Here is a 25,680-nt window from a genome sequence, read left to right as displayed (position 1 = left end):
GGCAATTATCCTGCAAATTCTGCCAGGTAATGAAAGTGAGTGTGATGCCCATAACTCAGAGGTTTTTTTTTTGTTTGGGAAAATAAAACCAAGGCTTCATAGACCACCAAAGGAAAATTCTGTATCTTGGCAACTAAAATTTTACATGGAAATTATCTACTACATCACACTTGTGGACGTTGCTGTATTCACTCTGCTGTTTGCAAGAGGGTTATACATGGCAGCACCTTCTAACTGAAATATTGGACAGAGTTTCCATTGCTGTTGTATTTTGCTTAATTATTATCCTTATAGAAGGGATAATAGTTACTGACAAAAAGGAAGCATGAAAGTTTTACTATCACTGAGTCTGCTAGCACTTTTTATTGGGTTTAGTAATGATTAACACCTCTAGTAGAGGAAAATCTACAGGTACTTAAGAATTAAATCAAAATTATTAACAGGCTCAGGGAAAATGCCACCTTCAGCCCTGGGTGGCTACAATCCCTCTTTAATGAATTCCAATCTTCTTTATGGAATTGGTTAGCCGCTTTATCAAGCCCTCTCTTGCTTATATGTCTTGTATTGATATTTGGACCCTGTATACTCAGTACTATAACTCGAACTGTTTCTTCTCGCCTTGAAGCAGTCAAACTCCAAATGGTGCTGCAAACTGAACCACATATGGACATGCCATTCTCCCGAGGACCCTTAAGTTGACCCCAGGAGGAGCCCTCGCTGCTGTTCCCCATTTGACGCCCCTTTTCAGCAGGAAGTAGCCAGAAAGAGTCGTCGCCCAAAACCCCCTAACAGCAGTTAGTGTGATATCACCACAGGGAGGAATGTGGTAGGAGTTATTAAGAAATTATTTTAGGCAGAGAAGCAAAGGGGTCCTTGGGGAAGTTTTAGTTTTTTAAAGCATCTCCAGAAAAGTTTCTTGTAAAGCCAGGACTCTTACAGTCAGGCGCCATCAACCTTTGATATGCAAATGCAGGCCATTAGAAACTGGGTCCACCCAACATGTCAATTTCCACAGCCTTCTTGCCCTTGCCCCACATGTTCCTGGCAACGTGGCCACCCCCACCTATCCCCCCCGTGTGTAGAACATCATGGCACCCCGTATTTGCATATTAAAAGACTAGGGTGGGAGGGCCAGCTCTTTCTCTAGCTATTTGAAGACATGCCTAGTCAAACCAATCCCCTGAGTCCTATGCAAATCAAACACTGCCTTCTCCAGCCTCTGCATATATACCTAGCTGGTATCCGTGGCAGGTGGGGACCTTCTCTTTCGGCTTTGGAGCCCCCTCTCCTTCTGTCTCTGTACAGGGGAGCTTCTTCTTTCTTCCATCTCCCTTCCTTCTAGCCCCTTCTTGCCTATTAAACTCTCTGCTCCTTAAAACAAAAAACAAAACAAACAACAAAAAATAAACTATACGGGAAAGAAGACAAAAACAGATTTAAAAAACTTTCAGTGCTCTAATCTCATAAAAATACATAATTCTATAAAATTGTAGGTACATACTCTTTGTACTCAGAATTTCCATTTAACATTATTTTACAAGAAGAACTCAACTAAGTGCTCGAACTATGCGGTTCCAATCCTTATTGTCATTATATGACATATGACCTCAAGCAAGACATTTCAGCATCATGGGCTTCACTTTCCCCATTCATACAGAGTGCAGGGCTCAATGCTGCTTACACACTTACACATTTGTACATATCACCGTAGTGCACATGCTTGCCATTTTTAATGATTATAGTGTTCTAAGGGACTAATAAGAAAGATAGAGCCATGGGGAGAACAGAAACAGACGAGTAAGAATACATTTACAGGCACATGCAAGTGAACTGACACCAGAAGACAAACAATGAAACAGAACAGCCTTAAAGTTTTAGAGACCAAATAAAGGTTTAGCAAGAAAAACTAGTACTTAGATTTGCATGAAACAGATCCTTAGGATTGATATTTAGATCTTACCAGAAATCTGCCTTAAGAGATGTGATGGGAAAGGAGGGCTATTAGCTTAGAAATACCGTAAGTTATCAAGACATATAATAGTTAAAACACAACGTATTAGGTATACCTCTAGTTGCTTTCTTAATTGCCCTCTACTTAACCCACTTGGCAGATTAACTGACAAGCTCTATTCCCTTGTAAATTTCCTGATGGCCTTGTCACAGGCCTTTTGCAGCTAATTTGCTGCTTTCTAGCATACATAACATGGAAGTGTTCTCTCCAATTTAGGTGCATGCTTAACAAGATTTAGTTGTTTGCACCTGAAAGTTTCTCCCAGTTATGTAATTATATCCCTCATTACACAGATATTACATAACTGATGGCATGAGTGAAGAGTTGTCTTTATGAAAACCAACTTGAATGGTTGGAAAGAATTGCCAGTGACACTCCAGGAGCAGTGAGAATGCCTAGTGCCCAGATCTTGGTTTCTAAATAGCTACCTATTAAAAGCAGCCAGGGATTCTTGGAAAAAGGTTTCATTCCATGCCTGGGGCATTGAAAATGCAAGGTCAACTTGAGATATCTTGTGTTAGAAGGCAATCAAGTGTCCAAAGACTAGAGAGTGAATGTCAAAAGGACGTAAGAGATACTTGAAGGGCTCCACCTGGCCAAATTTGGGTGGGACAATCTGAACATCAGAAACAATGATGATAAATGACTGTTAACACATTGAATCATTTGTTATCACTGCAGATGAGAGCATCAAACTCTTTACTGGTAATTAAACTCCTACACTGGTAATTAAGGGAAAATAATTGCTGACTGTGCCTCTAGTGCATTCCTAGTTGATGAGGGAAGGTTATACGAGAATGCTACTCAACAAATGTAGAGTGATAGAATTAGAAAATTGTCATTTTGCAAACATTGATGAGACAATGGATTCAGACAACGATCACCGTTGGTTACTTTTTACCAGGTAAAAAGTTGTTGGCAATCGAAATATCCATGTGCTGCCAGTGTCAGTCCACAGACTAATTGCAATAGGAAAAACTACCTTTATTGGGAAGATCTGGTGACCTCAAATGAGTGATCCATTGATAGTGAGTCAACCTGATATTAATGAGACTTTTGATATGATGCACTATGAAATACATCTGTGAGGTGTTATCATTAAAAATGTTTAAACAACCCAATCAAGCCTTTTGCCCTAACTTCTAATTTATGGAAACTACAGGGGGTACCGGAACAACCCACATGTAAATAATCAGTTGAATCCTGAACGTGAGACATTTTCCAAGACAACTGACCTGCTCTCTTAAAGAGGAAAAACCATCCGGGCGTGGTGGTTCACGCCTGTAATCCCAGTACTTTGGGAGGCCGAAGCGGGTGGATCACGAGGTCAGGAGATCGAGACAAGCCTGGCTAACACAGTGAAACCCCGTCTCTACTACAAAAATACAAAGAAATTAGCCAGGGTGGTGACGGGCGCCTGTAGTCCTAGCTACTCAGGAGCCTGAGGCAGGAGAATGGTGTCAATCTGGGAGGCGGAGCTTGCAGTGAGCCGAGATTGCGCCACTGCACTCTGGCCTGGGTGACAGAGTGAGACTCCATCTAAAAAAAAAAAAAAAAAAGGAAAAACCAAAGTGGGGACTGTTCTAGATAGATGAAACAGATAATCAAATACTATGTGTGAAAACTGACTGGATCAACAGAGGAAATTTAAACATAGACTAGGTCTTCAGATATTAGGGAATTACTGTTTTTTTTTTTTTAAAGGTATGTAAATGTATTGTGGTTATGTAAAAGACCATCCTTATTTTTATAAGATGCATGCTTAAGTATTTAGAGATGAAATGTCATGTCTGTAAGTTACTTACCAATGTTTGGTTAAAAAAAAATATGGCAAAATGTTAGTTTTTAAATTTAGGTGGGTATACAGTTAATTTTATTATTTTTAAAGCTTTCTGTATATTTGAAAACTCATAATAAAAAGTTCTGGAAAATAAGGCTATTTGCTAAAAACTGTTGAATAATTTGTGGGTCAGACAACCATAAAAGTGGGAAAAATACACAAAGATCTAGGGTTCTCCACTATTACTAGTCTGTTATTTTATAAGGGCATCAATTGCCTCTGTTTATCAGTGGAAGACTTTATAAATGCATTATTTACATAAAACATACAAAGGCAGGAAATACAGAGTAATGCAAAGGAAGGCGCTATGGACTATCACATGCCACATGCTCAAAGGGAAATAAGTGCTGTGTGAGGGATGAAGCAGCATAAAAAAAATAAGATTTTCAAACAACTATTATTTTAAAAAACATAGCTATATAAGCACAGTTTGAGTATTCTGCAACCTGTACTTTGTGCAGGATGATACTATGAAACGAAGGTTAACTAATGTAAGGGAAATGGAAATCAAGTTTTTTAAAGAAAACACTCAATAATATAGCCTTTAGGATGCTAGCATCCTGGGTCTTTACTTCAGTACCTGTTTGTAGGATGGTTTTATAAACAGTAATGTCCAAAGGAAGTTGCATGGTTAATACATGCTTAAATTGATATTTATAGTACCAGAATTGATATCAATTTCCCCTCATTTAGCTCAGGAAAACTTCCTGTACAAAGATGTCCCATGAAATCTGATTCACAATTTTTAAGCAGTTCCCAAGTAAATGTTATTTGTTGAACATTTCTTTGATATATGCACAAAAGTATTTTTAGTTATACCAATTTTCACTCCATGGCAGTCAATTCTACTTTATTACTGAAATCTAATTTACATAATTTATTCATTAATTCAACCATGTATTGACCATGCACTATTATGCAAGGGACTGGAGAAACAAATATGAGCACAATGAAATCTCAGTTCTCAGAATATGGCCTTATATTCTGGTAGTGGAATGCTGTAAATATGAAATACAATAGTATTTTTATCTATTTCTGTTTGCATTTCTGCCAGTTTTCCTTTTATGTTTGAGACCCCCAAACCCAGTTATCATTGTTTAATGATTACTGCATCAATGCTTTTTCCAATTAAATTTTTTCCTGACATGTTAAGAGTAATCTCTATTTTACTTGTATGTATGAAGGAGTGTCAGGCTTCCAATTATTCTTTAAAAATCAGTCATTTTGTTTGTTTCTTCTAATAACCAGGCTGAATTCTTTTTTATTTAGCCACTCTCATTTCATAGGCAAAGCAAGTCCAATTACATTTCATGTTATAGCAATTATCTATGTATGTTTTCCTCACTCCATTAAAACTTCACCTTTTCCCCTGACCCACATTCTGCAGTGAACTCAAATCTATTTTCCATTATTTATTTTTTTCTCACATTATTTATATAGCTACACTATTACTTCCACTTCCTTCTCTTGGGATATAGGTAGCATTTGGCAACCCATTTTAGCAGGTTGCTTACGCTCAACCCATGACAAAATATCACATCCTCACTTTCTCATCACTCTAGGAATCTTTCTGTTGTGTAAACCACCTGTTTCAGCACTGTAACAAGCCTTGAGAGGATCCAATTAGGAAGTTTGGGACCTGAGCATAGCAGACACTCAAGAAACGTGTTTCAGTGGAAGAAATGAACTTTCCATAGTAAAACAGTCACAAAGAAACCTAAAGTATAAATTTAGGAGTCAGGTGAAAAAAATGGGAACTGTATATTTTATACCTACTTTTTTCCTTCAGGATGCCCTTGAATGTCAAAACCTAGTGAAATCAAGGCTAATGTGTATTGAAAATTCATTTAAGCTTGGGGCATTTAATTTTTGCCCATTTAACTAAATCTCTACACATCTAATGTTACAGACACATTAGTTTCTATTATAACATATCTTTCATTAAGCTTCTCTTTAATATTTCCATATCTGAGGGAAGGTGTAACCAAACCGTGGTCACATAGAAATCTTTAAGATACTTCCAACTGTTTTTTTTTCAAACCTACTGGCTCCATATGGCAGTTATGGCATAACGGGAGAAGGGGAAGTAAAACAGGGAAGGGAGTCCTTTACATATTTTAAGGCTTCAAAGCTGGGAATAAAAGGCCTGAAAGCAACTTTCTCTTTTCTGTAATTTTAAGATCACTCTCTAGTGTGAAATCTCTACTTGATGGACACCTTCCTAAGTTACACTCATAAGGCCTCATTAGGATGTACAGTTGACCCTTGAACACGTTTGAACTGTACAGATCCACTTATACTGGAAATTTTTTTTCAACTGAACAGAGTTTGAAAGCACATTATTCAGGGATGGGAAACCTGCGTAGATGTACGGCTTTTCATATACACAGGTTCCACCAGGCAGACTGTGCAACTTGAGTATGGGTAGATTTTGGTATACATGGGGGGTCCTGGAACCAATCTCCCGAGTATACTGAGGGATGACTGTACTTGAAATAAAGAGTTGATGAGTTACGTTTTTGAATACCCTTCACAGGGTTTCTTTCTGTAATGAATTAAACTCATATCAAATTAAGGTTAAGAAGTCAACTTTCCTTCTTAAATTTCACATTAAATCTAAATAGGTTATATCCATACCACTACTTCTGATACTTCTGCTGAGTGGTATCTAACATATTGCACTTCTTTGGATTTCTTCTGAATGTTTCCGACACACAGAATGCACAAAATAAAATTGAAACGAAGTTGTAAAACCGAATTGAAGTTTCCCTTATCCATTAATTACGATGTTTGGCACCTGTATGAACACGTTGATGCTGAATAAGGTTTGTACTCTGGGTGAAGGTTTTACCACATATACGACATGCATAGGGTTTCTCTCCTGTGTGAATTCTCTGGTGTTGAATAAGGCATGTTCTCTGGCTAAAATCCTTATCACATTCATTACATTTATAGGGTCTCTCTCCAGTATGAGTTCTCTGATGTTGATTAAGTGATGAGGAATAAATGAAAGCTTTCCCACATTCATTACATTTATAGGGTTTTTCTCCAGTATGAATCCTTTGATGCTGAGTAAGATTTGCACCTTGTCTATATGCTTTCCCACATATATTGCATTTAAAGGGTTTTTCTCCATTATGAATCCTCTGATGTTGAGTAAGGTGCACACTCTGGCTGAATGCTTTCCCACACACACTGCATTTATATGGTTTCTCTCCAGTATGTGTTCTATGATGTTGAGTAAGATTTGCACTCTGGCTGAAGGCTTTCCCACATATATTACATATATAGGATTTCTCTCCAGTGTGAGTGGTTTGATGTTGAATAAGGGTTGAGGAATGAGCAAAGGCTTTTCCACATTCATTACATTTATAACACTTCTCTCCAGAATGAATTCTCTGATGTCGAATAAGGTAAGTACTTTGACTAAACACTTTCCAACATTCATTGCATTTATATGGTTTCTTCCCAGTATGTATTTTTTGATGCTGAAGAAGGTGTGTACTCTGACTGAAAGTCTTCCCACATTCATTGCATATATAAGGTTTTTCTCCAGTATGAACTCTCTGATGATTAATCAGTGATGAACTATGACTGAAGGTTTTACCACATTCCAAGCATTTATATGGTTTCTCTCCAGTATGTGTCCTTTGATGGATGGTAAGGTGTGCACGCTGACTAAAGTCTTTCCCACAGTCATCACACTTATAGGGTTTCTCTCCAGTATGAATTCTCTGATGTATGGTAAGGTGTGCACGCTGGCTGAAGGCTTTACCACACTGGTGGCATTCATATGGTTTTTCTCCAGTGTGCATTCTCTGATGTGCAATGAGGGATGAGATATGCCTAAACTCTTTCCCACATTCTTCACATTCATACGATTTCTCTTTGGCATGGGTACTTTGGTGTTTCAGGAGGGATGGGTATTTCCTAAATTTTTTCCCACACACATTACACTTGTAAGGCTTCTCTCCAGGAAGTATTTTCCTATGTACAATACCATATGAGACATGATTGAAGGTTGCCCTGCCTTCATTATACACAGAAGTTTTATTATCTAATTGGGTATCAAACTGTACAATTAGGTTTGAATGTTTTTCAAAATTATTTCTATATATATCATATTTACTAAGACATTCTTCTGTAGGATCATATTCTTGTGAAAGGACTGACTTCAAACTGAAACCTCTTTCATTAGTGTGAATTTTCCAGAAGCCACCTGTTGCTCGCCTCTCTAATCTATCATCGTAGTCATATGAGTCTTCTAATTTGATGGTCTGGGTTTCTTCCTTTGTGAGTTTAGACATATTCTCCACTGGAGTACATGCTTGGCCTTTAGTTTCCCATTCTGAAATAAAAAAAATATAAAAAATCTTCATTTATTTGGAGAAAGGAAACTGCCAAAATAGAAACAAAATAATAAACATAATAAAATGCCCAAAGAGAACAGCTCTGAAAACCTCATCATCATGGTCTTTAAAACTTGGGAAAGGAGACAAAAACGGCAAAAAAAGGGAGACTAAGTTGTTGAAAACAGACAGGTTCTTCATATTCAACATGGACACAGAGGGAATAAAACAGATTAAGTCAGGTGACAGAGCTGAGAGAAGTCAAAACAGTGACAACACTGTGTGGGATAACTTGGGATGGCCTCATGGGTTAATTTATGTAATGGGTTCATAAAGTAGACATGCTGACTCTCATCACTCTCTCTTCCAATCTGCTCTACACGATCCCACGTAATATTCCTAAAGCAATTTCACCAAGTGCTTTCTATGCTCAAATTATCTCTAGTAAATCTCCCATAGCCTAAAACAATGGCTCTCAAGGGAGTCCACTAGCAGCATATGCATCACTATCATCTAGAAATGTGTTAACATTATTGGGTCTCACCCAGACATACTGAATCAGAAACTCTGGCAGTAGAGCTTAGTAATCTGTTTTATTAAACCCAGCAGTTTTGCTATATACCAAAGTTTAAGGACTATTGGCTTAAAGTATAAAAGTTAAAAAGTTTAAAATACCTCCACTTGGCATTCAGTCCCAAAATAATTCAGCCCTTTCTATTCTATTCTGTCTCCCACTACAACTCATGTTCAGCTTAATTTAAAGTTATCCACTACTACTTTTTTTTTTTTTTTTTTTTGAGACAAACTCTGTGCCGTCTTGGCTCACTGTTACCTCTGCCTCCCAGGTTGAAGTGATTCTTCTGCCTCAGACTCCCGAGTAGCTAGGATTACAGGCAGGAACCATCATGCCCAGCTAATTTTTCTATTTTTAATATAGACATGGTTTCACCAGGTTGGCCAGGCTGGCCTCAAACTCCTGGCCTCAGGTGGTCCGCCTGCCTCAGCCTCTCAAAGTGCTAGGGTTACAGGTATGAGCCGCCACACCTGGCCTAAAGTTATCCACTGCTTCTTCATAATCTTCTCTAGATGCCATGCTAATCCTAGACTCTAGGCCTTCTTTTACAATGCCTTCTCCACCTATTAAAAAAGATGTTTATAGTCCAGCTCATATTTCTCTTTGAATTTAAAATACAGATTAGAGGCCAAGCTCTGTGGCTTATTCCTGTAATCCCAGCATTTTGGGAGGCCAAGGCAGTTGGATCACTTGAGGTCAGGAGTTCGAGACCAGCCTGGCCATCATGGCAAAACTCTGTCTCTACTAAAAATAGAAAAATTTAGACAGATGTGGTGGTGTGCACCTGTAGTCCCAGCTACCTGGGAGGCTGAGGCATGAGAATTGCTTGAACCCTGTAGGCAGAGGTTGCAGTGAGCCATGATGGCCCCACTGCACTCTAGCCTGGATGACAGAGCAAGATCCTGTCTCCAAATAAATAAAATAAAATACAGATTAGGTTGAATCATGTAGGAAATTGCCTTTTTTTATATGTCAAAATGGCTGAATGTCAGCAACCTTATATGGTTCAACCCAATATAGTATTGGGCTCATGACAGAACTTGACTTTATATGAGTACAGTCATGGATTGCTTAACAATGAGGATACGTTCTGAGGAATGTGGTGTTGGTCGATTTCATCATTGTGTGAGCATCATAGAGTATACTTATATGAACCTACATTATATATATATATATATATATATTTCCTTTTTTAAATATGGAAAGCTAAATCTACCATCACTATTACTGAATATCAATCATTTCCCCTATTTGATCTGCAATACAAATATCAAGTGCTTATGTATCAGGCTTCTATATATGCTCCATTGTTGTCTTATGGGACCACTGTCATACATGCAGTTTGTTGTTGACCAAAACATCATTATGCAGCACATGACTGCAATTCACAATTCTGTACATTTCTTGTATTTCCAACCTAGATGTAAATTCTGGAAATAGCTTATCCTTCTTTCACATTTCCTTTAGAAAATGGCCCAAGACTCTCGATATGGTGGCGACTCAACTGAAATAGTAAAATAAATGACATTAACATGTAAAAAGGAGAACTCAAATGAAAGCATACACAGATGTGCATGCATACACATAACCAAACACACACACACACACACACACACACACACACACACACCCCAAACCAAACCAAACCAAAGAGGTTGACCCTCAATCTAACCTGGCTGTAATAAGGCAGCCAAATATGTATTTGTTGGTGCCTATTACGTTTCTTGAATAATTATTTAACACAAAATTTAAGTTACAACCTCTTTCTCCTTTGAAACCAGGTGGGAAACATATAACTTGCAAATATCAAGAATTACATAATGTAATTTAATCAAATATGGAATTTATAATATAGCAAAAATGGTACTAAATACTTCAGAAACTTTCTAAGAGGCAGATCACAGTATAATATCTTTACAAATATATCTATTCAATTGAGTAATATGCAGTAATTGAAAATGACAGCTACATCATCAGTAAGGGACTAGTTATTAATAGAATAAGGGATAACAGAATATTGATAACTAATAATTAGGTAGGTCTAGGTACATTGATATGAAAAGGTGTGCAGAACACATTAAGTGAAAAAAAAAGCAGGTGTATAAAAAATGTAGAGCAAGATCCTAGCTGTGTAAAGATATGCTATTTGTGTTACAGACAGACACAGACACACACACACACACACACACACATGCACACACACACAAATAATCTAAGGGGAGAAGGTCCTGGTCATGAATGAGGGGAGAGGGACACTTAATATTTGCTTCCTTGTACTGCTTGAATTTACAAACTACTTTTTAAACTTTTATTCAAATATAAAATCATAGTTTACATAAGAAAATGTTTAGGAGTAACGTTAAATGAAAAAAGAGTATCATAACAAGCATGAAAACATATCAGAAGTGGAAAAAGATTACCAAAATGCTAATAATGATATTATAGGTTTTCTTTTCTAGTTTCTAATTTTCTTTTTTTTTTTTTTTTGAGACGGAGTCTCGCTCTGTCGCCCAGGCTGGAGTGCAGTGGCGCGATCTCGGCTCACTGCAAGCTCCGCCTCCCAGGTTCACGCCATTCTCCTGCCTCAGCCTCTCTGAGTAGCTGGGACTACAGGCGCCCGCCACCACGCCCGGCTAATTTTTTGTATTTTTAGTAGAGACGGGGTTTCACTGTGGTCTCTATCTCCTGACCTCGTGATCCGCTCGCCTCGGCCTCCCAAAGTGCTGGGATTACAAGCGTGAGCCACCGCGCCCGGCCTAGTTTCTAATTTTCAATAAATTTGCTATATTACTTTTGTTGCTATTTAGTACTAGTAAGTAGTTTATAAAGTATAAGTTTAAAAAACTTATAAAAGTTTAAAAGTTTATAAGTAGTTTATAAAGTACAAAAGTAAGCAGTTTATAAAGTATAAAGTATATTCCATTCCAGTAGGTATAGTAAAATAAAAAGTAACGAAAAATAGAAAATAGTTCTATTACTTTTATGAAAGAAAAAAATTTATAAACCAACTTTCTCAAGCCAGGATTTGTTATTCCCCTCCCCAGAAGAAAATGAGAATGTGGATGGACTGTACCAGTAGGTGTATATATACACAAAAAAGAGATGAGATAATACCAGAAGCTGAGTTCAACTTCTATGTAATCAGTATCAGTCTATGACACATTGTACATACAAATGAAAAGTACTAAAGTTATAATTAACAAACTTAAAGTGACAAGACTGAATAATGACCATGAATAAATTGCTACTATAAACGCACTTTTTTTTGAGACAGAGTTTTGCTTTTGTTGCCCAGGCTGGAGTGCAATGGGGTGATCTCGGCTCACTGCAACCTCCGCCCCCCAGGTTCAAGCGATTCTCTTGCCTCAGCCTCCCGAGTAGCTGAGATTACAGGCATGCACCACCACGCCCGGCTAATTTTGTATTCTTAGTAGAGATGGGGTTTCTCCATGTTGGTCAGGCTGGTCTTGAACTCCTGACCTCAGGTGATCCACCCACCTCGGCCTCCCAAAGTGCTGGGATTACAGGCATGAGCCACTGCACCCAGCCGATAAACGCACATCTTAAAACAAATTAAGTATACTAAAACTTCTGAAACAGATCATTAAGCAGGGTTTAAATATGTGTTTATCAGTAAAACCAGAAAGGATTGGTTAGAAGTGTTATCTGTTGGTTAATAAGGACAAACAGTGGTATAACATTTCTAAACAGAGGAGATTAATGTTGACTCAGGTAATCAAGGAAAGCTTCAGTGGGGGAAGTGTGATTTGAACTGAACCTCAAAGAATGGCAAGGTACTGTATAAACATAAAGAACTATAAACTATAAAATGTAAACATAAGGAACTATAAAAGAACTGAGCCAGTAATGGCCATCAAACCAATAGGACTATTCTGTTTGTTAATTACCAAAGTTTCCATTTCCTGAAGTGTGACTAACCTACTTCCTGAAGTACCCTAACTAAAGGTAGATTCAACTTACTATATATCTCTGAGCTGGAAGAAAGCAAAATCCTCACAGGCCAAAAATTAAGTAAAAGCAGGAAGGCAAGAAGTCAGTAACGGTTGAAGTTGACTGCCTGAGACAGCTCCTCAATCATGTTTGATGACCTTAAGCTTCCATTCTGAGGGTACAAGGGACTCTGGGGCTAGAAGACAAAGGCTGGGGCCCAGCCAAGGAGAGGAGGCTGATAGGAGTCCTCTGAACAGAGGACTACACACTATGTGAGAACAGGCTAGGCTAGAAAAAAAAATCCCCAAAACCTCACCTCTACAGAAGGAAAAAAGGAACTGTCTTTCTCAGTCTTGGTGCTCTTTGGGGGAGAAAAATCCCCCCTCTCCAAATGCATAACCATACATTGCCCTTTCTTGAGTATTCAGAGCCCAAATTTGCGCTCTCTGATGATCGAAAAAAACTCCTCATGTTGAGAAGTTAAAGTGACTTCAGACTGCAAGTATCTCCCAGAAGACTATCCTGACTCTAATCCAGGCTTATTTCCATTATACTATGTATGTTTCCTCAGTGCCTAGAGTGTGCAGAATTTGTTCCTCAGAGAATTTAGTGTGCTGTAGATGTATTTTGTATTTTGCCAACTAAGGCATATAAGGCCATAAATTATAGAGAAGAATTAGCTTTTAAAGTTTATGACCCTTAAAATACCTAATGACCAAAGTTAGTTAGTTTTCTTAAAAAGTGAAACAATTCACTCTAAGGTAGCATATCTTTTTTTTTTTGAGACAGAGTCTTACTCTGTCACCCAGTGGGAGTGCAGTGGTGCGATCTTGGCTCACTGCAGCCTTGATCTCCCAGGCTCAAGTTATCCTCTCACTTCAGCCTCCCTGGTAGCTGGGACTAGTCATGCATCACCACGACCAGTCAATTAAAAAAATTTTTTTTTAGTAGAGACAGATCTCACTATGTTGCCCAGGGTGGTCTCAAATTCCTGAGTTTAAGCGATCTGCCTGTCTCAGCCTCCCAAAGTGCTGGGGTTACAGGTGTGAGCCACTGTGCCTGGCCATATCATATTTGTCATTATTGTTTAATTCATTGTTATATACTAGCATCCATATTGGTGGACATACAAGAAGTCAGTTTCTTAGATTTAAAAAATGGAATAATGGCTGGGCGCCATGGCTCACACCTGGAATCTCAGCACCAGAGACCAAGGCAGGTGGATCGCTTGAGCCCAGCAATTGAGACCAGTCTGGGAAACATGGCAAGACCCTGCCTCTGCAAAAAATACAAAAATTGGCCGGGCGTGGTGGCTCACGCCTGTAATCCCAGCACTTTGGGAGGCCGAGGTGGGCGGATCATGAGGTCAGGAGATCGAGACCATCCTGGCTAACACGGTGAAACCCTGTCTCTACTAAAAATACAAAAAATAAGCCGGGCGAGGTGGCGGGCGCCTGTAGTCCCAGCTACTCGAGAGGCTGAGGCAAGAGAATGGCATGAACCCCGGGGGGGGGGAGCCTGCAGTGAGCCGAGATCACGCTGCTGCACTCCAGCCTGGGTGACAGTGAGACTCCATTTCAAAGAAAAAAAAAAAATTATCTGGGCATGGTGGCATGCACCTGTAGTCCTAGCTACTCAGGAGGCTGAGGTGGAAGGATCGCTTGAATGCAGGAGATGGAGGTTGCAGTGAGCCATGATCACACCATTGCACTCCAGCTCGGGCAACAGAGTGAGACTCTGTCTCAACAACAGCAATAAAATAAAACAAAATAATGAAATAAAAAATGGAATAAAAGCAAGATGCAAGAATATACATAGTATACTTCTTTCATATACAAAAGAAGATAATATATTAATAATTTATTTTTGCAAAGAAAAACATACGAAGGATACACCAGAAACCAATGATCATGGTTACCTATAGGGAGCAGGTGGGAAGAGAGCAGAAGGAAAGGAAATGTATACCTTTCTATATAGTTTTTGAGTTCTCAGCCATGTTACTGTTTTTGCATACTCAAAAATGTAAATTAAAAATAATTTTAAAAAGCAAAAAAACACTATCCTTAGTGGTATATATTCTAAGGACAAAAAGGACTTCAAAGAAATCTTGAACTTTCCAGATTGTTAGATTAATGTGAATTTGAAACTATTTTTGTGTGTAACATATGATATAGCAAATAAGTAAATATACTGATGTTGGGAACCAGGTTATTCACTGTATAAGAAAGGAGATACAAAATGGAATATGGAATATATAAAATGGAATATCCTTGTGGTGTTAGATTTGAACTGGGGTTTAAGTATGAACTCCTGACTTAAAGGAACACACACACACACACACACACACACACACACACTTCCTAGTTCTATCCACTGAGCAAAAGCAATGATACCCATAAACAGTGAATACGCTTATGGCCCAGATCTTGGTTTCTTAGTACCATTCCCTACTAAAATGAATCAGGGTTCCTTAGAGAAATCTCAAGTCTAAGGTGAGCCTAAAGAATATCTGGCTGTGCCAGAAAACAAGGAAATGGTTGAAGACAAATTGGGACATGTCAAAAAGATGCTGGACTTTGTTTGATGCTAGTGTGCCCAAATTTGGGACAATTGAGCATCAAAAACACAAAACAAAATGTAAAAACTGGAATTAATGGACTGATAATAAATAAATATACATACATATATATTTTTTTTTCTTTTTTCTTTTTTTTTGAGATGGAGTCTTGCTCTGTTGCCCAGGCTGGAGTGGAGTGGCACAATCTTGGCTCACTGCAATCTCTACCTCCCGAGTTCAAGAGATTCTTCTGCCTGAGCCTCCCAAGTAGCTGGGACTACAGGCACGTGCCACAACGCCCAGCTAATTTTTGTATTATTATTATTATTTTTAGTAGAGACAGGGTTTTACCATGTTAGCCAGGCTGGTCTCAAACTCCTGACCTCAAGTGATCCACTCACTTGGCCTCCTAAAATACTGCTGGGATTACAGGAGTGAGCCACCATGACTGGCCGACTAATAATATATTGAATTTTTAAAATTTCCATTAGTCAACAGTGGTGTATATATATATATATATAAATGGGGTGGGGGAGGGAGAGCTATTCTTTTTTTTTTTTTTGACATGGAGTCTAGCTCTGTTGCCCAGGCTGGAGTACAGTGGCACAATCTTGGCTCACTGCAACCCCCGCCTCCCGGGTTCAAGTGATTCTCCTGCCTCAGCCTCCCGAGTAGCTGGGATTACAGGTGCTGCCACCATGCCCAGCTAATTTTTGTATTTTCAGTAGAGACAGAGTTTCACTGTGTTGGCCAGGCTGGTCTCGAACTCCTGACTTCGTGATCCGCCCACCTTGGCCTCCCAAAGTGCTGGGATCACAAGTGTGAGCCACCGTACCTGGCCAAAAGGGCTATTCTTTAATGAAGAATGGTATTACTCATTTAGAAAAGATGACTGGATTAGAAAATCACCATTTTGCCGGGAGTGGTGGCTCACGCCTGTAATCCTAGCACCTTGGGAGGCCGAGGTGGGTGGATCACAAGGTCAGGAGATTGAGACCATCTTGGTTAACATGGTGAAACCCCATCTCTACTAAAAATACAAAAAATTAGCCAGGCGTAGTGGTGGGCGCCTATGGTCCCAGCTACTTGGGAGGCTGAGGCAGGAGAATGGTGTGAACCTGGGAGGCAGAGGTTGAAATGAGCCAAGGTCCCGCCACTGCACTCCAACCTGAGCAACAGAGCAAGACTCCACCTCAAAAAAAAAAAAAAAGAAAATCACCATTTTGCAGCTGGGCGCAGTGGCTCACGCCTGTAATCTCAGCCCTTTGGGAGGCCAAGGCGGGTGGATCACCTGAGGTCAGGAGTTTGAGACCAGCCTGGCCAACATGGTGACACCTGTCTCTACTAAAACTACAAAAACTAGCCTGGTGTGCTGGCACATGCCTCTAATCCCAGCTACCGCGGAAGCTGAGGCAGGAGAATTGCTTGAACTCAGGAGGCAGAGGTTGCAGTGAGAGGAGATCACACCATTGCACTCCAGCCTGGGCGACAAGAGTGAAACTCCATCTCAAAAACAACAAAAAAGAAAATCACCATTTTGCAACCAGCAATATAATAATGCAAAGATCATCAAATGGATGCTAAAAATTTTAAGTAAAAGATTATCAAGGAATAGTCATGTGACCTCAAAGTATCACTCCACAGATTACTTATTAATCACAAAGAATGCACCTTTAAAAAGCAGAGATCCTGTACACACCTTAACCAAACTGAGCATCACCAATGATGAGATGAATTACCATTATGTACCTCCTGAGGAAATGCAATGGAAGATACACATCACCTTTCAAATATTCTTGGCAAAATGTTTAAACTGACTAATCTTTAGGAAACAATGAGGCAAATCTAAACTGTAGGCCATTTAAAAAAACTGGCTGGGAACCTTTAAAAAATGTCAATATCATGAAAGACTTTTTTTAAAAAAGAAAAAAGGCTGGGGAACATTTCTCTATTAAAAGGGACTAAAGATAGGAGATACGCAAGTAGAACACATGATTCCTGACTGGATTCTGTACTGGGGAGAAAAATATCTATAAAGGATGTTTTTAGGACAGTTGGGAAAATCTGAATATTTGACTATACATTTGATGATACTATTATATAAATGTTAAATATCTACAATGCGAGAATGGTATCATCCTTATGCAGAAGAATGTTCATGTTCTTAGGAGGTATTTAGGGGTTGTCATGATGTCTATAGCTAACTGTAAAATGGCTCAGTGCAAAAACCTTTGTATAGAGATACAGCAAAAGTGGCTAAATGATGATAATTAGTGATTCCAAGTAGACAGTACATAGTGATGAATGTAATGTACCTGTGTAGGTTTGAAATCTTTTAAAATGAAGTTATTGTGGAGGGAATAAGCAAGGAATGAGAATGAAAAAGTCCATGAATAAGGAACAAGTTAAATAATAAAAATATGATGCAGATATAAAAAAAGAAATGAGGAAGCTCTTTACATACTCATTTGGAAGGCTTTTCAAGATATACTTTTAAGTTGAAAAAGGCAGGTACAAAACAGTATGTATAGTATGCTACCATTCATATTAAAAATGGAGAAAAACTATTTTTATATTGACTTTATATGCAAAAAACCCAAAGCAAAATAAACATCTCAAATAACTGTTTATCACCACACTTTTATCCTGGAGACAACAGTTGTTCAAACTTTATTACCTGACTTCTACTTATGTGGAACTTTATTACAGACTTCTACAGCAAAACAGTGGTTCATGCTCTTATGACAGCGGTCACACGCTGGGGAGATGTAGGAACTGGGTGAATGTGGTATTCAGGTGGGACATTCATATATATTTATATATATATTTTGCTTTATGTATTTTTAAACATTTTGAATCTTGTGAATATATTATCTTTTTAAATAATTAGAAAATAAAAAAGAAAGGGATGATTTAGAAAAGTGAAGGCAGGCGCATGTAGGGATTTGTCAGTGAACAGAATAAAAGAAACTCAAAAAGAAGAAGGTTTAACATTTAAATTTTTAGGGTGCATTCATGCATGTTTAAATCTAGAGGAAGGGGAAAGTGGCACAATGAAAGCCCTAGACAAAGCTCTAAGAGATGCGACCTAGAGGTCACGTAGAAGGATAAAATGAGAAGAGACCCGGGAAAAGTGTGTTAACAGTGATGTTCGGAAGCTCTTCCTGAAGAGGCTTCTGTAAGGAAGCAATGCCAAACAGCTCAGTGTTCTTCACAGGCTAGAATGCCTTTACAAAAAGTGACCTGGTCATATCTAAAATGCATTTCTCACCAGATTTAGGATATAGATTCTTAAATGCAAGAAGCTCATGTGCTTTTTATTTCTCACCTGGACTAGGGCCTTCTAAAATTTCTTTTATCACCATCCATGGTTCTTCCAATATGGGAATCACAGTTGGTCTGTACACTGTAAGTCCTGTTCAGGAGGAATATAATGAATTTTATCCTGGAGATAAACGGTTGCTCGAAGTTTTATTACCAGACTTCTACCTATCTGAGAGAACAGATCTCTGGAGGAAAATAATAGTTCATGGACATGATCTAATAAGAGAATTAGGCTGTTGGTTGTTATCCTTTCAGAGACAGGATAACAATTTCCTGCCACTGAAGAGGATATGTGAAGGAAGAAACCTTCCCTTAGGGTAGCAAAGGCTGGGCAAGGCAGCATCAGGTGGCAGCACTATGAAGCTGTGCATCAGTTGCCAATGTTCTCTCACTTAAAAACCTTTCATTTGGGAAACGGGAGTAAAACAGTCACTTTTGTGCTTGAATGGGATAAGAACATTTATTTCTAGACCCCATTTTTAGCCAAGCATGTCTGAGGACCAACCCATTTTTAATGGGGACAGGCAGGGAGGAGGAGGGATGCAGATGATCCTTACCCAGAGAAACCATGTTCCAATAGTTCTGTAACGTCACAGTCTTGTATAATTCCTTCTGCACAGGACGCATTAACTCCCAGTCCTCCTGGGTGATGTCTACAGCCACATCTTTGAATGTCATCGATTCCTAAAATATCAAATGTAACTTAACTCCGTTCAAGAACTAATGGCAAAGTGGACACTGATAACACTGGGTGTATGTATGGTGGCGGATTGTCACAGAATTTTAAGCTTTAGCAGGATCCTAGAAGTTGTCTAGTCAAAACCCTCCCCCGACATATGGACAGCCCCACAGCATCTCTCCACGACCCTAAATGGAAGTTTGAAAATAGATCAGAATTTATTTTCACTTAGCACTCATGCATGCATTGGTGGCAGCTCTATTTTAAAAAGAAAAGGTTTATTATTACTATTTTTAAAAGAGACAGGGTCTCGCTCTGTTGCCTGTGCTGGACTAGTGCGTGCATTGGTGGCAGCTCCATTTTTAAAAGGAAAAGGTTTATTATTATTATTTTTAAAAGAGACAGGGTCTCGCCTGGTCACCTGGACTGAAGTGTGATGGTACAATCATTGTTCACTGCAGCCTTGAACTCCTGGGCACAAGTGATCCTCTCACCTCACCCTCCTGAGTAGCTGGGACTACAGGCACACACCATCACATCTGGCTAATTTAAAATTTTTTTTTGTAGAGATGGGGTTTTGCTACGCTGCCCAGGCTGGTCTCAAACTCCTGAACTCAAGCGATCTTTCACCTCAGCTCCCCAAAGTGTTGGGATTACAGGAGTGATCCACCATGCCTGACTTGAGTTTTAAATTTTAAATACAGATGACACAGAGTTGAATGGTTTTGCTTTTCAAGCTATGCTTTAAGAATAAATCCAACATATTATAATTAAAATGTTAAGATATTTTTATGTGTTCTATGGTTAAATTCAGTCTTTCTTTTAAAAAATGTAACAGATACCAATAATCACAGTGTTGAACTGCTGCACTGTTAAGTACATTTCACAATCTGGTAAGGTTAGTGCCTTTCTTGTTTGCTCTTCTTTTGTTAAAAATATAGTATTATCTTACATGTTTATTTTTTCTGTTTTTTTGTTTGAGAAAGAGTCTTGCTCTGTCACCCAGGCTGGAGTGCAGTGGCCTCCCGAGAAGTTGGGATTACAGGCGCATGCCACCATGTCTAGCTAATTTTTGTATTTTTAGTAGAGACAGGGTTTTGCCACGTTGGCCAGGCTGGTCTCCAAACTCCTGACCTCAGGTGATCCAGCTGCCTTGGCCTCCCAAAGTGATGGGATGACAGGTGTGAGCAACTGCACCTGGCCACGTGTTTATTTTTTCATATAATTGTCAGTATCTTTAAACAAATCATATTGGAGGCCAGGCGCAGTGGCTCATACCTGTAATCCCAGCACTTTGGGAAGCCAAGGCAGGAGGATCACTTTGAGGCCAGAAGTTTAAGACCAGCCTGGGCAACATAGTGAGATCCCATCTCTTAAAAAATTTTTTCTTTTAAATCATATTGGGATTTAAAAATTGTATTAAGTTTATAAATTAGGGAGAACTGATGACTTTATAATATTCAAGGTTTCTTTCATTTCTACAAAATACTAGACATGAAAGTACTGCAATATTTATATTATGCTTAGTTTTAGATATTTTAAATTTTTTGGAGAGGTGTGATACTGGAAGCATTTTTCTCACTTTATAATTTATCTCATTTTTATATGTATATGTAGATATATATATATAAGTATATATATGTGAGTGATTAATTTTTGCATGTCATTTTCTGTAGTCTTTGATCCAATTTTTCTATTAGTGTTTCTAACAGTTTTTCCCTTGATTTTGTTAGGCTTTCCAGGTAAATGTTCACATTATCAATGAATAATCATTTTAACTTGGTTATCAAAGGCTTTCCAATTTCAGAAAAAACAGTTATATTTTTTCAGTAAATCTTTCTCTTAGGGTAGCTTGAGTTACTATTCTTTAAAATAATATAGACTCATGGCTGGGCACGGTGGCTTACACCTGTAATCCCAGCACTTTGGGAGGCCAACGCAGGTGGATCACCTGAGGTCAGGAGTTCAAGACCAGCATGACCAACATGGCGAAACCCTGTCTCTACTAACAGTACAAAAATTAGCCAGGCATGGTGGCACGCACCTGTAACCCCAGCTACTCCAGAGGCTGTGGCATGAGAATCACTTGAACCCAGGAGGTGGAGGCTGCAGTGGACCAAGAGCGCACCACTGTACTCCAGCCTGGGCAACAGAGTGCGACTCTGTCTCAAAAAATATATATAAATTCATGATCAACAGTAATATGACAGAATGCATGGCCTTTACTTGTTAATGATGAAAAATAATAGTAATCATCTATTAATTGCTTAACTGTAATCCAGGCTAACTACAAGTCTCATAATATTTAATACTCACAATCTAGGTAAGTTCTATTTATGAGAGTAGAATAACTCAGGCTAAGAGAGGTTAAGTATCTTGTCCCAAATTGCAGTTCCAATGGTAGAGCCGGGAAACAAAACCTAAATCCATCTGGCTGTGGAGGTCAGTCTCGTATTCTCTAGGTGATATTGCTGACAAAGTCAAAGTAAGGAAAGTCATATCAAGGGAAGGCAATGGAAGCACCTTTTCTCTACAGTACATTCACCTACCTTAACAGACCAAGATAACATAGGAGAGAAACTGGGGCTTAAGTCCTTGATAGAGCTTCTGGGGGCACAGTAGTTATAGGGCCAGGTCAGAAAATGTCCTCACACACTAAGAAGGCATTTTAAAATCAGAAAAGACAGTCATACTCACTTTGGTCACCAAGTCATTTAGCCATCCTGCCTGGAAAGCATGTTTTCCTCTGGGGTCTTCCTCTGGGGTATCTTGGGAAAGGGTAGAGTTTTGAGGAGCTAGAGAAGAGAAAGAGGTCATGAGGGAGATTAGTCCTTTTTGAATGGCCTAGGAAACCCCTCACCAAATAGATGCCTACACTTTCTTAAATTGAGAAGAAGGAAATCAAAAACAGCACTCCTACTTCAAAGCATCAGAGGAAAGGGCCAATGACTTGTCCTAAGACATCAAAACAGACTTCAAAAACAAGCTCGCTCTAAAAATCTTAGAGTATGAACAAAATTCACATTTTAACTAAATCTTTATGTGATATTAATTTTGTGAGTTATCTCTTAATAAGGGAATGTTCTCCAGACCCTTTCTTCCTTTTTTGGAAGTATTTTATTGTAAAATTCAATTCACAAAGCAAATGATTTATTAGTAGAATGGTGCAAACCTCTGCAGGTACTTTCTGAGGGCTCACACAGTGGTAATTTGATTGTGTCTGGTCATTCTTTCACGACATTTTTCCTGGGGGTTTAGATAATGTATGTTTGCTCCCAAGCAATCTGGAAGGGGCACACCATGCAGGATGGAGCTCATGTTAAAGCCTTGTTCTCACTCACTAACCTTTGTTCTCCCCAGTTTCTTTCTTTTTAAAAAATGCATCCTGGACCTCTTAGTGTTCTCCCTGATTTCTTTAAAGGAGCTGCTCAGATGTGCTAGTTGTCTTCTTTAACCACCCAGGGATTCCTCCCTTCTCTGCTCTATGATTCTCACCTTCCTCTTCTAGAATCTGAGTCAAATCCTCCACCAGAGTCACTGCTTCCTCGCTGCTCTCTGGATACTGGGACTTTACCCAAGTCCTAACCTCACCAGGCAGGATGGTCAGGAATTGCTCCAGCACCAGCAGCTCCAAAATTTGTTCCTTTGAGTGAATCTCAGGTCTCAGCCACTTAAGGCAGAGCTCTCGGAGTTGACTCAATGCCTTTCGAGGACCAGCCAGGTCTGGGTATGGAAAATTCCTAAAATTCTGTCGACAGGTCTCAGTGTCACGCAAGAATCTCGAAGTAAGGATTTCCTTCTCAACATTGTAGGGTCCACTCTGAGCCTTGTCTGACTTCCACCTTAGAAGGATTTGAGAACGTGAAGAACTGTTCATCCTCTTGCTTGAGGCTAACATTGCTACAGACAGGAGAGTCAATCTGGCAATATCCTTTATTTCTCCAGTAGTGAGCCAACTGCTTGAAGTCTCATGCTAGAGTCACAAGGACACTATATCAAAGGCTGCTGCAGCCGAGGGCAGAACAGAATCAAGGTAGAGTTAGCAGCCTTAGTGACAAATTCTGAGCCCAGAACTTGCAGGGATGGATAAGAGACCCTGAAACATAAGCATGGACCACAAGGTCAAGAATCCCTGGTGTACTCTACTATACATATACACACACAGAAACAGACTTGCAGTGTGCATAGATGAACACACATAAGCTTTACCTTGTCTTCCTCCCCTATATCCTTAGACTTGTAAGGGGACTGCCATCTGCTTAGGGTTGGTGGGGGATGGAGCTGCTATTAAAAAGGTAGTGTCAGAGGCAATGACTCAAAGAATCTAAGCAAAACGACAGATTAAACCTCTAACCTGTTGAAACAAAAATTAAACATTTTTATAGAGAAAATAGTTTCATTATTTTAGTCACTGATGTTACAGAAGCTGTAATGACTGAACTGACTCTCAACAATAACAGAGCGAATCTGTTACTTGGAAGAAACTAGGAGAATTTCTTCTTAATACAGTGCTCAAGGTTCCCAAGGGAACTGTCAGGGGGAAAAGGCGAGCCATTTATCTGCGTTGCATGTTACTGCCAGCCGATTCTAGCCTTTCACTATCAGAGGGCTGGGAAGACCAGCGGGTTGGACTGGAAAAGAGTGAAGAGGTTGGTGTGACTTGAAGTCCTTTAAGTGCTTCTATAGGAGACAGTTCCTTAGGGATATATTCAAAACCAGGATTCTCGAAGGAAACCTTAGAACCGGCCTGATCTGGAGGAGAACCGACACCACCTGTCCCCAGGCTCCAGCTCCGAGCCCTGCTCAGGCACAGTCGTGCCACCAAAGACAACTGTTTACAAGGCCCTGCGGAGGAGATGCGACAGCCTTGCCTTGCCTCCTGTCGCCTCCCCTTCCCGGCCAAGTCCCTCTGCCTCTTACTCCTCTTCAGCCGCAGGGTCGAGGGCGAGTGCAGCGGGGGAGTCGGGGACCGTGCGACGCGCAACGCTGGGACTGGGCCCACAGCAGCCTCCACCCCGAATTTGCCCTCCCGCAGGCCACGAGCACGGGAGCCCGCGCGTGGACGGGCTCGGGCTGTCACTGATCGCGCGGACACTCGCGCGCTGCGCCCGGACATCAATACCTGTCGCTGGGACCCGGCCGACGGGCAGCCGGAGCGGCCCTAAGGCCACAGGCAACAATGGCGACGCTGGCACAGGCGCCTGCGTGGCGGGCTCAGTCCCGAGCGGCAGCGGGTCCTCGGGCTCCGCCACTTCCTTTCCCCGCAAAGCACAGAGCGTCCCGGCCAGGAGCTGCACGTTCCAGCCCGGTCCTGAGAAGCCCGGCCCAGAAACCCCGGCGCCTCTGCTTCGCCGCGACCTCGCCTCGGCGTCACTGCGCATGTGCGCCAGAAGAACGCTGCGCGCCCGCAGAGCCAATCGGAGCCCAAGCTGCGGCCTCCCCCTCCCGCGCCTCTGGCCCTGGACCTGTCTCCATGACAACCTCCTCCACCCATCGCTCTGACTTGCTTGTCAGCCTGGGAGGTTCCGAAGGGAACTTCAAAGTTTCCCCGGGCAGACGCTGTTCTAGTAGACGTCTTGGAGGCCAGGGACGTGCCAGTAGCTGGAGGAGCGCCGGGAGTTGAAGGCCCGCGCCAACTACCCAGAGAAAACCGGGTGCCAGATTTCCTAGAGGAAGAATGGGCAGGGAAGATGTGGGTCTAAAGGCAGAAAGACTTAATGTGCGGTTTCGGGCTTTACTGTGCATACATACTAACTGTTAAAGGTTTTCTCTTCCTCCTCAGGAATTTGATTCTGAGACTCTCAGATTGGGGGGAAAAAAACCCATGTTCTTTCTTTCTTTCTTTTCTTTTTTCTTTTGAGACGGAGTCTCGCTCTGTCGCCCAGGCTGGAGTGCAATGGTGCGAGCTCGGCTCACTGCAACCTCCGCCTCCTGGGTTCAAGTGATTCTCTTCTGTTCAAGTGATTCTCACTTGAACCTCCTGGGTTCAGCCTCCCGAGCAGCTGTTATTTCTAAGAGACACAAAACAAAAATACATAAAACACTGGAAAAATAAAAGCATAGAAAAACATATTCAAGGTGTTTCCGTTATCTACTGTTCTATTAACAAACCACCCCAAAACTTAGTGGTTTTGAAGAACAATCACCTTATTATGTTCATAAATTTCATGATGAGGAATTTGAAAGGGGAACCGAATGGTTGGGCCTTTGCCTCATTATGTCTGTAGCCTCTGTTGGGATGATTTGATGGCTGGGAGGGCCCGCTTCCAAGATGGCTTTTCCACTCGCATGTCTACTGCTTGGGAGGAGATGGGCTAAAAGATGAACTCGGCTTGTATTTGACCAGGGTGCCTCAATGTGGTCTCTCCAGCATAAAGGACTGAGGGCAGCTGGAC

The 25,680-nt window shown here is 40.3% G+C and overlaps 1 protein-coding gene across 2 annotated transcripts; it reads right to left on the bottom strand.

Annotated features, from left to right (window-relative positions):
- Window positions 1-1,707: 1,707 nt before the first annotated feature.
- On the bottom strand, window positions 1,708-24,660 carry ZNF287 (zinc finger protein 287). 2 transcript variants are annotated; one of them, XM_032138655.2, is made up of 7 exons: window positions 24,408-24,648; window positions 23,495-23,639; window positions 22,781-23,381; window positions 21,983-22,080; window positions 19,164-19,290; window positions 18,611-18,697; window positions 1,708-8,199 (listed from the first exon to the last, which is right to left on the bottom strand). In XM_032138655.2, the coding sequence occupies exons 3-7, from the start codon at window positions 23,181-23,183 to the stop codon at window positions 6,629-6,631; spliced, it is 2,286 nt and encodes a 761-aa protein (XP_031994546.1). In that variant the 5' UTR covers window positions 23,184-23,381; window positions 23,495-23,639; window positions 24,408-24,648; the 3' UTR covers window positions 1,708-6,628. The 2 variants fall into 2 exon arrangements, with proteins under 2 accessions (XP_031994546.1, XP_031994545.1); XM_032138654.2 differs by lacking the exon at window positions 23,495-23,639 and having other exon boundaries at window positions 24,408-24,660.
- Window positions 24,661-25,680: the final 1,020 nt, after the last annotated feature.

Source organism: Hylobates moloch, unplaced genomic scaffold (genome assembly GCF_009828535.3).
Source record: "Hylobates moloch isolate HMO894 unplaced genomic scaffold, HMol_V3 SCAFFOLD_19, whole genome shotgun sequence".
Taxonomy (NCBI): Eukaryota; Metazoa; Chordata; class Mammalia; order Primates; family Hylobatidae; genus Hylobates; species Hylobates moloch.
Note: the sequence above shows the minus strand (reverse complement) of the source record. Positions and strands in the feature narration are given on the sequence as shown.

What these genes read in the sequence shown, in the direction of transcription:
- ZNF287 (XM_032138654.2), bottom strand. Translation starts at nt 23,183, where the DNA reads ATGTTAGCCTCAAGCAAGAGGATGAACAGTTCTTCACGTTCTCAAATC. An exon ending in TCAGATTCTAGAAGAGGAAG is followed by an intron (nt 22,081 to 22,780) that starts GTGAGAATCATA and finishes TCTCTTCTCTAG; the next exon opens with CTCCTCAAAACTCTACCCTT. An exon ending in TAAATGACTTGGTGACCAAA is followed by an intron (nt 19,291 to 21,982) that starts GTGAGTATGACT and finishes TTGATATTTTAG; the next exon opens with GAATCGATGACATTCAAAGA.